At 43.7% G+C, this 14,823-nt stretch overlaps 1 protein-coding gene across 6 annotated transcripts in view; it reads right to left on the bottom strand.

Annotated features, from left to right (window-relative positions):
• Positions 1-166: 166 nt before the first annotated feature.
• Positions 167-14,823, bottom strand: part of adgra1a (adhesion G protein-coupled receptor A1a) — a 30,184-nt gene continuing 15,527 nt past the window's right edge. Inside the window, exons 1-6 of one of the 6 annotated variants that reach the window (XM_061232120.1) lie at positions 14,395-14,418; positions 12,212-12,339; positions 9,652-9,775; positions 8,671-8,831; positions 5,975-6,070; positions 167-3,994 (exon numbers count right to left, since the gene is read on the bottom strand). In XM_061232120.1, the coding sequence (XP_061088104.1) occupies positions 2,806-3,994; positions 5,975-6,070; positions 8,671-8,831; positions 9,652-9,775; positions 12,212-12,225 (1,584 nt within the window). In that variant the 5' untranslated portion in view covers positions 12,226-12,339; positions 14,395-14,418 and the 3' untranslated portion in view covers positions 167-2,805. Of the gene's footprint in view, positions 3,995-5,974; positions 6,071-8,670; positions 8,832-9,651; positions 9,776-12,211; positions 12,340-12,614; positions 12,681-13,233; positions 13,318-14,038; positions 14,159-14,200; positions 14,280-14,394; positions 14,419-14,823 lie in introns of those variants that run through there. The other 5 variants (XM_061232115.1, XM_061232117.1, XM_061232118.1 and 2 more) reach the window with 5 other exon arrangements.

The raw sequence follows: 14,823 nt of genomic DNA, 5'->3' as shown, positions 1-14,823 counted from the left end.
CACACACTCTAGCTCTTTATTCACCATGTCAGCACACACATACACACACACACACACACACACACACACACACACCTCTTTATTCAACATGTCAGCAGACACCCATCTCAACTGCTTTTAATTCCTCTTGTCCACACACAGACTCAAATTATCTTTATTTCTGGTGATAAAACACATTTATTGGAAACTGGTGATGTAAAAAAAGGTGAAAAGTGGCTTTGGGTTTAGTTACAGCACCACTGGCCAATACTGACAGGTGTCAGCAATTACATCAGCAGTTAAAGATTGGCTGTTTTACCAGCAAGAACCACACAACTCTTACACTGATACAGCACCCACACAACCATGCAACTGAAACAGTCACACCACTCTTGCACAATTACAGAACTCTTATACTGTTACATGACTCACTCAGTTACACAACTCGCACACAATCGCACCGCTCCTACACAGCCGTACAGCTCCCACACAGACATACCCAACTCACCCGCGCAGTCAGCTCGCACACAAACACAGAACTAAAGCTGCCTCGGCCCTTACACAGTGAACCAAATCTTTCACAGTCGCACACCCGTCACACAACTCATAGGCTTTTCTTAAACAGACGTGCTCCTAGACCATGCCAAAGTCAGAGACAGCATTATAAAAACTGCACATTCTTGCATTAGGACAGCAGGAGCGAATCTCTGAAGGGAGCAGAAACATGTCATGTAAACAAACCAAAAGCAAGAAAAAGCAAACAGTAGAAAACGGGTTGGAGGAGGGTTGGTAGGGTTGGGTAGGTCACTATATTGTGTATACCTTATATACACATGGTGTACGGGAGTGATACAGTGACAGGATTGGGTAAGGGAGGTTATGGTTAGAGTTGGGGGTGTTCATTTTATGGTTATGGTTAAGGTTGGAATGGAGAAATTTGGGGGGGGGGGGGTTGCTCAGGGGTATTGTACAAGTCATCTTTGCGGGCGGAAACGACTTCTGTGATGTTCTCATTTTATTACAGAAATGACACTGCAGACTTACTTTCAAGATAGGCAACATACACATACACACACACGCACACACAGACACACACATACTATGTTGACTGGCACCTTTTTGCAAAAAGAATTAATATACTCAGTGAGCACTTTATTAGGTATTTATTAGACTTATTTTTTAGACTTCTACTGCTGTAGCCTATCCACAGCCTATTCAGAGATGCTCTTCTGCATACCACTGTTATGTATGGTTGTTTGCGTTCCTGTAAGCTTTGACCAGTCTGGCCATTCTCCTCTGATGTCTCTCATTAACAAAGCGTTTCTGTCTGCAGAACTGCTGCCCACAGATTTTTTTTTTTTTTGCACCATTCTTTGCAAATTCTAGAGACTAGTGTGCGTGAAAATCCCAGGAGATCAGCAGTTTCTGAGATACTCAAACCTGCCACCAACAATCATTCCACAGTCAGAGTCACTTAGATCAAATTTTTTCTAACTGAAGCTCCTGACCTGTATCTACTCGATTGTATGCATTGCACTACTGCCACACAATAGGCTGATTAGATAATCACGTGAATAAGTAGGTGTAATAAAGTAAAAATTTCCTAATAAAGTGCTCGGTGAGTGTATACCAACATCATTCTTTGTAATAGATTGACTCAAACTGCCTCTCAAATCCATTAATGTTGTGATGTCATAAACTGAATATCTAGTCAATTCAGTTTGATTTAATGGACGTTTGAACGGAGACATACTATCTGTGGGTGTGACTCATACTGTAACTGCCCCCAATAAGCATCTTCTACAGACACAGGAGACTGGTGTCACATGTTTGGCTATACAATGTAAAAACCTGTATGGTTCGCTGCTGGCCCTTTAATCCATCCAATCAACTTGCAAATCGGCAGCGCTGTGAATATCAGGACAGTGGCAGGTCAGGGGTCAGAGTGGATCTATACCTGAGTTAGTGTGGATCGATAGCTGAGGACACATGGGTCTGTAACTGAAGCAGTGAATGTTTCTGAGGCTGCACGAGTGTGTAACTGAAGCAGTGTGAAATTATGAGGGTGTATGAGTGTGTAAATGAAGCAGTGTGGATTTCTGAGGTTGTATGAGTATGTAACTGAAGTAGTGTGAAATCATGAGGGTGTATGAGTGTGTAAATGAAGCAGTGTGGATTTCTGAGGTTGTATCAGTGCGTAAGTGAAACAGTGTGGACTTCTGAGGGTATATGAGTGTGTAACTGAAGCAGTGTGGATTTCCCCAGGGAAAAGCGCAGTGATTTTTTTTGCACATCATTTGGGCGCCACTGCATAAGCTTCTTTTTAATTACATTTTTTAAACAACTTAGATTCATGCTCTCCAGAGAACACTTGAAATATCTCAGTCACTGATGGAACTCAAATACACACACATTCAAGCACACACTCATTAGGAGATCTCTATTAATATAGAAAAATACTTTAAACAAAAGAAATCCTTTGTTGTATTGTATGTGCCTATTATACTTTTCTTAAGCATTTAAAAAAGGAAACTTCTAGAAGATTCCATCAGTGGCCAAATACTGAAAGAACACAAACATTATATAATTGATTTTCATACAATAGAAATATCACTGCAGACCAGAAAGGGATTTAAATTGATCCTCTATTGACTGCCTTTACCCAAAGTGTGTGTGTGTGTGTGGGAGTGGGGGGGGGGGGTCTTGTGGGTGGCAAGGAGGCTTAGATGTACATGGGCTCTGGCGGGCATTCAGGGAATTTTGAGAGTGATCATGGGATTTCGGCGGGGGGGCGTGGAGCTTGGTGTATGCGTCACAGTCCAGGGGCTACACAGTGGTCTCATTTTTCCAGGGTCCAGTCCGTATGTTACCTGTACTGTCCGAGCCGTACAGGAAGTCCTCCTGCAAGGCCCTGTTCTGATTGGTGGGGTCCTGCAGGAGGGAGTGAGAGGGACCGCACGGGTCCATCTCCAGGTGGAGAGGCACGTCTTCGTCCGCTGCCTTGCCGCTGCAGCCGTAGGCCCCGGCGCACTCCTGCGGGCACGCGGCTTCCGAGCAGCAGGCGTGACGGTGGCGGCACACGTGTTCCTCCGGCTCGCTGCGGCACGCGTGACCCCCCGGGAAGGTGCCGTGGCAGACGTGTCCCTCGTGCGCGCTGTGCGGGCTGTCCAGGCGGGAGCTGTGCGCGCTGCTGTCCACGCTGGACGAGGCCATGTGGTAGGCGTAGTCCCGCAGCGTGCCGGGGCGGGGCCTGCCGTAGGGCCGCGGCTTAGTCCTGTCCTTCAGACAGCTCTGCAGGGGTGGGGCGGGTGAGGCCAGCGGGCGGACCTCCTCCTCTAGCAGCTGCTGGCTTCGTAGCGCCATGCAGCAGGAAGGGCCCCCGTGGCTCAGCTTGCAGTGGGCCGAGGGGGTGTGGACGTGGGGGGCCAGCAGGGCCTTGGAGGGGCAGGGCGAACCCTCGATGCAGCGGGCCTCCGCCCGAACGTCGCCGTTGGTGTCGGTTTTGGGCAGGGCATCGGCGCGGCGACGGGACGGGCAGCAGGCCCACCAGCGGTGCCAGACGTCGTCGCGCTTGGCGCAGTGCTGGATGAGCAGGAAGAGGCCCAGCGTGACGGAGCAGGCGCCGTAGAGGCAGCTGAAGATCATGTCCAAGAAGTGTCCCTGCCACACGGCCAGTGCGCCAAAGCTCCAGGTGGCGAGGAAGAGGAGGAGGGTGAAGGCGGCCGTCCGCAGCTGGGCCCGGAGCGAGTGCTCGTTGGCCAGCATGGAGGGGTTGACGGCCGAACAGCCGACGTGACCGTCGGTGGGGTCTCCGGGATCCCCCCCGTGGCAGTGGCCCACCTCGCCCGAGGCTAGCCGCTGCTGCTCCTCCGTCATCGGCCTCAGCTCGTAACGCACCTCCGGGTGGCGTTTCAGGTACACGTACGTAACCAGGAAGTACACGCAGGTAATCAGGACGATGAGCCCTGTGGGACCGTAGAACGCAGCCAGGCTGGTCTCCCACGACATCCAGCAACTGTGAAAAGCGCAGCGGAGTAATTACCGATGTGAGGAAATCGCTCTGCAGATGGCGCACGTCGCAAGCATGCGCTCCCCGACTGGGGGAAACCGCGCGGCACAGCATGCCCCGCTATCACGCTCGGTCATTAAGCAGGATGGTATCATGAGTATCTGTTCAATTAGTAGAGAAAAGCAAGGGGGCTGATTCCTACTACTGATTCCTACCAGAACTTGGTCAAATACAGTACTGTGCAGAAGTCTTAGACTTAGACTTTATTATATATATGTTTATTTTCTTGTGTGTGTTAGTATAAAAGAACACATTTGAGATTTCCAAATATTCATTTTCCAAAAGATTTAATTTTGCAGAGACAAAAGTTATTTATTACTGTAAGTAATTGACTAGTTTTTACATAAAAACTTGATCAAGGCTGTCTGAGATCAGAAGGAAGGAGCCAACCAAAGTCTGCAGAAGAACTGTCTCCAACATGCTTGGAACAACCTCCCTGCTGATTGTCTTATAGAACTGCAGGACAGCGTTGGCTATCTCAGAGTGATGCAGTTTTAACGGCGAAGGGTGGTCACAAAAAATATTGATTGGATTCAGTTTTTAACTATTCTGCCAAATTACTAAAATGTAATGTAAACTGTATAGTACGTTGATTTAGGACCTTCCATTGAATTATTTTTGAAATAATCTTATCTGTACAGAATGTTATACAGGTGCCTAAGACTTGTACGTCGTTGTTTGGGATTCAAATACTTTTCTGTGCTTGGTGATTGATCTTGCCTGGTGCAATTGAGCCAACCAAAAGGACCAGAAGGCAAGGACTATTCTTCAGAGTATTTCATTGGTTCATCAATACACAAGACAGGCTGATTAAAGCATAGAAAAGTATTTTAAGCTAAAACATTTACGTATCTGACCCAGGTCTGATTCCAACTACAGGAATCAGGAATAAACAAATGGAAACTTTACAGAGACACACAGATATTGGGTAGGAGACACACTGGTGTTTGTTAGTGGACACACTGATGTTAGGTAGTGGACACACTGATGTCAGGTAGACACACTGATGTTAGGTAGGAGACACACTGATGTTACGTAGGAGACAGACTGATGCTTGATAGGAGACACACTGATGTTTGGTTTGAGACACTGATTTTTAGTAGGAGACACACTGACGTTTGGTACGAGACACAATGATCTTAAGTAGGAGACACACTGATGTTTGGTAGGAGACACTGATGTTAGGAAGGAGACAGACTGATGTTTGGTATGAGACACAGTGATGTTTGGTGTGAGACAGTGATTTCTGGTAGGAGACACAGTGACGTTTGGTACAGAACACAATGATCTTAGGTAGGAGACACACTGATGTTACGTAGGAGACAGACTGATGTTTGGTGTGAGACACAATGATCTTAGGTAGGAGACACAGTGATGTTTGGTAGAAGACAGTGATTTTAGGTAGGAGACAGACTGATGATAGATAGGAGACACAGTGATGTTTGGTGTGAGACAGTGATTTTAGGTAGGAGACAGACTGATGTTAGGTAGGAGACACACTGATGTTTGGAAGGAGACACTGATGTTAGGTAGAAGACAGACTGACGTTTGGTAGGAGACACAATGATGTTAGGTAGGAGACACACTGTGGTTTGGTAGGAGACAGTGATGTTAGGTAGAAGACAGACTGATGTTTGGTAGGAGACACACTGATGTTTAGTGTGAGACACTGAGGTTTGTAATGCGACACAATGATGTTAGGTAGGAGACACACTGATGTTAGGTAGAACATTGATGTTTGGTGTCTGGAGACTGTGAACAAGTGGTCGGAAAAGGGTAACGGCAAATAATTTAGCGAGGGTTAGAAACATGGGTAATATAAGTTTCAAACTTTCAAAGTGTATTTGTAAAAGATGTCATTTAATCACAGCCTGGGCACCAGGTTGAACACACAGACAAACAGAGAGAGAGTCAGCTGTCACTCACTATAGGGCTTCCTCTCGGCTGCCATAGTGATCTATGTTAATGCCTGCTGTCACTCCACAAGCAATGAGGGGCACTCCACTGGTGACTACATAAAATCTGAAAGCGAGAGAGAGAGGGAGGGGAGGGAGAGAGAGAGAGAGAGAGAGAGAAGATTATGTAGGCTTTTTGACATGCCACACTCCAGTAAATGTAATTACATATAGAAAGTCTTAATAGTTCGTGTGTGTCAGAACCAGAATATAAAAATGTGCCTGAACAGAACCTTTTTGCATCCCTCACAGGGCTGAGTCAGCAAATTCCTCCCCTTCCTGTATAAACGTATTCTCTCTCCTACAAAAGCACCTAGATCTGACAGCCTTACATGCCACACGTAGGGCACGGTCTCTGTGAATCTGAGCCAAAGCAATGTCAGACATTTTTTTGTTTTGAAAACCTATGCTCCAAACCAGTGATTTGTCCTCATTTAGAATGTTAAGTTGCTCTAAGTGAAAACTTGCTGGCTAGCTACACATAAGCAACCTGCCATATAATGCTCCACATTTCCAATACTGGTCCTCATTGCCGCATAATGCTTTGCACTGCCAGATTATGTTCTGGACTAACTACTGGTAAGGTAATACCGTCCCAATAACATACAGTACAGTCTCTAATTATCTGGACAGTACATTTCCTGTTATTTGAAATTAAGCGGTGGTTAAAATGCAGCCTGTTACCTTTCATTTTAGGGTACTTATCCATATTGGGTGATCTGTGTCGAAATTGCATCACATTTTATACATAATCCCTCAATTTTAGGGGACCAAATGCAATTGGACAGTTGGCTTCTGAACTGTTTCTGATCAGTCAGGTGTATTCAATCGCTTCCTGTTATTGCTGTTTGTCAGAATTAGAACCAGAGTTGTGCCAATGACAGTCAAAGAAGTAAATCTGAGGCTGATAAAAACAAACAAAATAGGCAGAGACATTGGCCAAATGATAGGATTACCAAAATCAACATTTTAGAATGTCATTAAGAAGAAAGAGAGTATTGTTGAGCTCAGTAATCACAAATTGGTCCTAGGAAGACCACTGCAGTTGATGACCAAACAAATCTTGAATAAAGAAAAACCCCTAAACACCTGCCTGGCAGATCAGAAATACTCTTCTGGAGGCAGGAATAGATGTCTCAGTGACTACTCACCACAGACATCACAAACATATCTACAAAGGCTATACTGCAAGATGCAAACCATTCAAGCTAGGTTTTCAAACATCTGGTAGCTGGTTGACCAGTTATACACACTTTATATTGAACATGGTTTGACCAGCTCAAGCTATGTTTTGAAACAGCTGGTAATTGGTCAAGGGGGTCATTGCTGGATTTTATAGGGTTTAGCTGCACAAAAGGATGTTACTGTTTGCTAAGTAACACTGTAAAGACCTTGCAGAGTACTGGGAAAAGGTCTTGTGGACAGATTAGGCCAAGGTTGACTTGTATCTGAGTGATGACAAGAGAAAAGTGTAGAGGCTAAAATTAGAACCAAAGCCCCCTGCTCATTTGTAAAACATGGTCGTGAGGGTGTTATAATTTGGGCATGTATGGCTGCCACAGGTGCTGGCTCACTTGCCTTCATTGAGAATGCAATTGTGGATAGCAGCACCGCATATTATATGCTTAAGTTCACTCAAATGACTCCAAACTCATTGGGCAGTGCTTCATCCCACAGCAAGGCAATGATCCCAAACATACACCAGTGCTCTGTGTATTCTTCTTAATAATGTTTCAAATATTTTGTTTTGGTGAGCCTATTGTTTGGCCTGACTAATTGCTCCCATGACTGTCATAGGCACAACTCTGGTCCTCATGTTGACAAATTCCAATAACTGACTCCAAAGCCAATCAAAACCCCATGATCAAAACTAGATACTCAAAGGTGTTTTATACCTGCACAAAGGAAGCTACTAAATACACCTGATTAATCAGAAAAACCTGAGAAGCCAACTGTCCAATTCCTTTTGCCTAAAATGGAGAGACTATGTAGAAAAAGGGATGTAATTTCTACACGGATTACCTGATATGGATGAACCCTCAAGTAAGGGTGACAGTCTGCATTTTAACCCCATTATTCACTGCTTCATTTCAAATTCAATGTCCAAATACTTACGGACTGCCCTGTATCAGAACAATAACAATGATTATATAGTTTGTGTTATCATTTATATAATATAAAACCAGAGTGTCTCTGTGTTTGTTGTGATTCCGTCATATTTCAGTATATTTCTTCTTTGAAGCTGGGAACATTTTTGAAGAAATGGAAGGACATAACACAGGAAGGAACTGAAATGCTTCAAATATGTGACACAGATATTCAGTTCACCTGCATTTAAACGTGATATGAATGATCCCTGCTCTTTTTATTCATTACATTACATTACATTATTGGCATTTGGCAGACGCTCTTATCCAGAGCGACGTACAACAAAGTGCATACCCATAACCAGGGATAAGTTCGCTGAAAGACCCTAGAGGGAAGTACAATTTCAACTTATTCCAACTCTGTTTGATACTACAGCAGAATAAAATATAAACTACAATTTGAAAGGGACACATTGTTTTAAATCATGATGGTTGTTGCCTGAGCATGGGAGTGTGATAAATATTCCTCACTCTATTGTGATTGTGGCCTGTGTATGGGGGCGTGTTAAATTATTCTCACCGTATCACTGTGGGTGTGGTCTTTGGTTGTCGTGGTGACTCCCCATCCTGGGCCTGGGGGGCTCTCTTGGTTACCTTGGTTACCAACTGGTAAAGGCACCTGGCTGTGACACATAGCCACAGCAGGGTGGACAGAGAGGAGTAATGCAGAGCCACGCCCACCTGTATTGCACATAAATTGTCACTTATGTTATGTTTTTACACACACACATACACACACACACACAAACACACACATACTGATATGAAGTATACATGAGTGAAACGGCTTTCAAGGGAATATTTGGAGGGCGAGGAGCTGATTTGACTTATGTTAAATGAGGAGGGGGAAGCAGAGCCGTAGCCTATGGCTCTGGGGGGTAAGAATACGTGCCGCTGTGTGGAAGGATATTGATTGGAGGAGAATGGAAAATTTTAAGACATTTGAACGATATATATGCCCGCTGGTACACAGTAACGCTAAATCTTGTAAAAATCCTCTAAATGAAGGATTCTTTAACATAATTTAGAGCCCTACCGAAAGACTCTATAACACACAGCATTAAGAAATACTATACAGACAAACGACTATGAGGAGCGATGCTAATATAAGATTTAAAGGCGAGAATGAAAAGAGTACCTGCATTTTGGGAATCATTAGTCATAGCAGACAGAAGAATAACATTGGCCGAATGCTATAACACAGACTGCGCTATAGCTAAAGCACTGTCGCAAGCAGAAACAAACCTATATTTTGCATCCTTGTAACACTGGCTCAACATTACATTGATGTTTTACGGCCTTGCGGGCAAGTAGGGGGTGAAAGATGGGGTGAGGGCGATGTACATGTCTCGTTGGTGGATTGCATTGATACCTGAAGACATTCATTCCTAAGACCATTCAGCACTTATCTGACAACATGAAAGCTCAGTCCATGTGATGCAGAACCTTGAGTACACCTCACAAACATGTACAATCAATTTCACAAGTCGAGGATACTCACGGCCTGACAGATACGCGGGTATTTGATTCGGTTGATGCCAGAGGCGAAAACAGCAAATGTTACCGCTGTGTAGAAATAGAGGTTTACAAGCACGTGCCACCCCTTCCTGCTGATTCGGATTGTGCTGCCAAAAAGAGCAGAAAGCAGATTAAATAACTGTGGTCAGCAGTCTGGAGACTGACTGGTCTCTTTAGAGAGCCGTCTGTTGTCATGTGTCATGAGCTGTGTATTACAGAGCCGCCTGTGGTCGTGTGTGATCCCTGGTGTAAAAACCACCTATGACCAACTCCCAGCTGTTTTAAAACATAGTTTGAGCTGGTCAAACCATGTTGAGTGTGGAGCTGGTATGAACTGGTCAACCAGTTACCAGCTGTTTCAAAACCTAGCTTGAGCTGTTTTCTCCAGCAGAGATGAGTCTTTAGACTGTAGTCATGTGTGATGAGCTATGTTTGATAGAGAGAAGCCTGTGGTCGTGTGTGATGACCTGTGTTTTAGAGAGCAGTCTGTGTGATGAGCTATGTTTTATAGTGCCATTTGTGCCCGTGTGTGATCATCTGTGTTTTAGAGAGCCGTCTGTGGTTGTGTGTTGTACTTTAGAGAGGGACCTGGTCGACTGATGGAATATACAGCCCCCTCCAAAAGTATTGGAACAGCAAAGCCAATTCCTTGGTTTTATTTCATGGTATTTACACCTATATGAGTTAAACTACTTAGAACATAGTCACGTCCGTGCCCTTTTTCCCATTGTTTCTTCTTTCTCGCTTCTTGTTTTCCCCCTCTCCTCATTATATGTCTTTGCCCTTCACTCCCTATATGGACTTCCTTCCTGTCCTTCACTCAATCGTCTCATCTGTTCCCCAGTTCCTATACCTGTTTAGCGTTTAGTCCATTTGTTAACGTCCTATTTAAACTGCCCGTGTGTGTACCTGTTGAGGTCTAGCCTCTGGTTTCCTGACCCGGTTGTTTTTGGATTTGCATGATGAAGTTCCAATTAGTTTTGACACATTTCTCTAAGTTGGCAGACAATGTTTTTGTTGACTTCTGAATTCATCCTACTGCTACCATCATGAGTTGCATCATCAATGAAGATTAGTGAGCACACTCCAGAAGCAGCCATGCAAGCTTCACAGATTAACTCATATGTTTTGGATCATGAGTAGTGTTTCTCAACACTTTGGCCGCCTTTCCATCACTTTGGCAGAGGTTATTCTTGGTCTCATCAGTCCATAAAACTTTGTTCCATAACTTTTGTGGCTCATCTCTGTACTTCTTTGCAAATTGTAATCTTGCCTTCCGATTCTTACTACTGATGAGTGGTTTTAGCCACTCATCAGTAGTGGTATAGCCTCTATGTTGTGGTATAGCCTCTATATTGCTGCTCTCTAAGTATTCTTCGAACGGTTGATTGAGATACCTTCACCCCTGCCCTGTGGAGATTGATTGTGATGTCACTGACTGATGCTTTTGGGTTTTTCTTCACAGCTCTCACAACGTTTCTGTCATCAAATGCAGTTGTTTTCCTGGGTCAACCTGTATGCCAGTGGTTTCTTTTCAGAACAAGTTGTTGTACAAGCTTGTGCAATGTCTCTGATCGATTTCTTGCAAAAGGCTTGTTATTCTTCCAAAAACAGTTCTCTGGAATTCATTGGCTTATCTTTTCTAACAAAAGTGCAGTCTTCACAGGCAAAACATATTTTGACCTCAAACTCAATTCTCTTCAGTGTATAGCAAAAAAAAAATTGACCTTGCTGTTTCATTACTTTTGGAGGGGACTGTATCTGCTTTGACTCAGGTCTAAATTAATATCTGCTCTGACTCCGGTCTGACACAGTCACTCGGCTCTCTCGTGTCTCAGGAGAAGAGGATCCGGCACAAATCTTGGTGTCCAAAGCAACAGTACATTTATTAGACTAAACAGGGGCCAATCCCCCCTGGGTTAAGGGCCTTGCTCATGGGCCCAACAGGTTCACTGATCTTACTGTGGCTACACCGTCAAGCACCTTAGCCACTAGTCCACAAGCTGCAGTGGCTGTATCTGTGGTGTAGGTGTGGAGTAAGGTTGGTTGTACCTGTGATGTAAGTGGGGAGAAAGGTTAGCGCTACCTGTGGTGTACGTGGGGAGTAAGGTTGGTTGTACCTGTGATATAGGTGTGGAGTAAGGTTGGCTGTACCTGTGATGTAGTTGTGGAGCAAGGTTGGCTGTACCTTTGATGTAGGTGTGGAGTAAGGTTGGTTGTACCTGTGGTGTACGTAGGGAGTAAGGTTGGTTGTACCTGTGATGTAGGAGGGGAGTAAAGTTGGCTGTACCTGTGATGTAGGTGTAGAGTAAGTTTGGCTGTACCTGTGATGTAGTTGTGGAATAAGGTTGGCTGTACCTGTGATGTAGTTGTGGAGTAAAGTTGGCTGTACCTGTGGTGTCCGTAGGGAGTAAGGTTGGTTGTACCTGTGATGTAGGTGTGGAGTAAGGTTGGCTCAACCTGTGGTGTACGTAGGGAGTAAGGTTGGTTGTACCTGTGATGTCGATCTCATTTATTGAAGCTGTGTATAAGGGAGGTCATACCTGTGGTGCACCATGTAGGTGAGGATGGACACCACCAGACACAGCAGTAGGACAGCTGTGCAGGCATACACCACAGGGTGCAGGTAATCCCCAGGATATGGGGGGAATGACAGTGCCCTCTTCAGGTCCTGAAGAAGATTGCAGCACACAGACATGACGTATTACAGTCACTTTAACACTAATCTCACAAGTTTGTACTCAATTTTCAAAACCTTAGACACAAGACTCAAGACGGTCAGCACTTGTAACACAGCCTGTCCGCCTGTTGAAAAACTTGCATTGTGTATTCATAACATTGAAGAAATCTTGCACTTCCAAACTCATTGGTTCAAATAAGTCATGCGTATTAAATACTTTTGTTTACTTTTGGAACATCTGTTTAGATTACCCACACAAAAGATACCTATAGCTTCTCTGCTTAGTTGTTTTACAATCCTTTAATATTGCAGTAAAACAATACTTCCTTTTGTGACTCAAGATCAAGGGCAAAGTGGAAACAGCAGAAGATAATGGATTAATTGAACAAAATCAGAGTAAAAAATACAATTACAAATAGGCTTATTTTCATGAATTAAGTGCTAACAAGCATTTTTTGATACTGAGTTGACTTTTTCAGAACTTTTCACATTGTTAACAGCACTGTCTGTGGACCAAACTGAATGATTATTTCATTGCTTTTACTAAAAAGATGTATTCAATGGACAGTTTTCACAAATCTTGCATTCATTTCTCAGTCAGGCTCAACCACCAAAAAACAGTAAAAACAAACAAAACACTGTAATTTCAATTTAATCTCTGGAATGATTTTGTTCAAGATGGACACAGGAAGAAATGCAAAATGTGGGTAAAAGAGGAAGACAAATGGCTGGATGATGAAGGGAGAGAGGGACAGGAGTACAGATTTGTGGTGCCATTCAACATAGAGGATGGATGCTGGATCTCAGTGAACTAGTGTTGGTGTATAGGGCCAGTTAGCTCATTTAGCCAGAGTAATTGGAGGAAACAAAAACCTGCATACACACCGGCCCTCCAGGACTGGAATTGCCCACCCTTGCGCTAAGGCAGGGGTGTCAAACTGAATTCCCAGGGGGCCGCAGTGTCTGCAGGTTTTTGTGGTTTCCTTTAAATCAGATGCCAATTAAGGCAAATTAAGGCCTTGAGAACAAGGCGTGTAGATACTTTAACGAATCAACGACTCAAATGAACCCAGAACACCCCAAAAACCAGCAGACACTATGGCCCTCCAGGACTGGAGTTTGACACCTGTGCTCTATTTAACCCGTCCTGTTTCTCCTTGTTTGCCATATCGTAATGTGCGTTAGCCATTCTTTCCAGTGGTCTTCTGCTAGTCTGTTTTGTGTTCCCTGAGCGTCGTCGCTTGGATTATCCTTGCCACTGGTTGGATTTCTTGTTACCAAACTTTAATTGGACTGGATCCAGTTTTTTTTTTTTTACCTTCAACCGATTGTCTACCTTTGAACCTTTGCCTGTGACCATGACCACATTTTGGATTACCCTTGCTCTGGTTGCCCTGTGTTTGGATTTTGGTTAGTGATTACTGATTGCCAACATTTGATCCCTGCCTGTAAGACTACGCTTAATAAAGACTCCATTATTGCCTACTTCCTGGTTGTGTTTGCTTCCTCATTCCTGAATTATGACAGTGTTGTCTACAGTTTTGAAAAATGACCTCAAGGTTCTGAAATTAGTGCCTAAGTGATTTGTAAAAAGCTGTAATCAAATGGTGAATGGACTGCAATTTATATAGCAATTTTATTCAAAACACTTTATAATTGATGCCTCCCATTCACACACACACTTACATACCATTGGCAACTGGCTGCCATGCAAGGCACCAATCAGCTCTTTAGAAGCAATTGAGGTGTCTTGCTCAGGGACACTTTGATACCAGCAACCTTCCAACTGCCAGGCAACCACTCTTACCTCCTGAGCTAATGTCGCCCCTTAATCACTCATAACTAGGGATACCTTATCTTGGTCTCTGCTTCTTTTCATGAATGTCCTTCTTTCCTTTGCAAACACAAGGTCAATAGCCTTTTTGTCAAGCGTTGTGTCAAGCAATTATCCTAACTGCGCCACCCCAATCATCAACTTTGATATAGTAATTAGCACTAATCAAGCACAGATAATGATTGACAGAGATGTGTGCAAGCAATACTCACCTGTTAAATTCAGAACAATGATTATTTAGGACCACAGGCACACACCAGTATTTTGAATAGTTGTGGTTTTTGTTTGATAGAATGCTCAATATGAGATCAGCTACATATATAACATTTTATTTTGCACAAAAATAGTTAAATACATTTTTTTTTTAAATTAATAATAAAACAAGGTGGATAAATGAAATTGATTAATTAAAATGGTACACAACGCAATTTTCTTCTGAAAGTAATTTCTAGTTGACCAACTTAGATCTGCACTTTTCACTGTAACTTGGAATTCAGTCTAGTAGGATTGTCACATCAAGTCTGCATAATTGCTGGGGATCAAAGATCCTGCCAGCCTTAAGAAATTCATGAGCTGGTTGAGTGATAGAAACAGCTTATGTTAGAGTGGATCAGAGTTGTATTTCATTGACAGTTTATTGG

The sequence above is a fragment of the Conger conger genome, chromosome 2, assembly GCF_963514075.1.
Source record: "Conger conger chromosome 2, fConCon1.1, whole genome shotgun sequence".
In the NCBI taxonomy this organism is placed as follows: Eukaryota; Metazoa; Chordata; class Actinopteri; order Anguilliformes; family Congridae; genus Conger; species Conger conger.
This window is presented reverse-complemented; position numbering and strand designations above follow the sequence as displayed.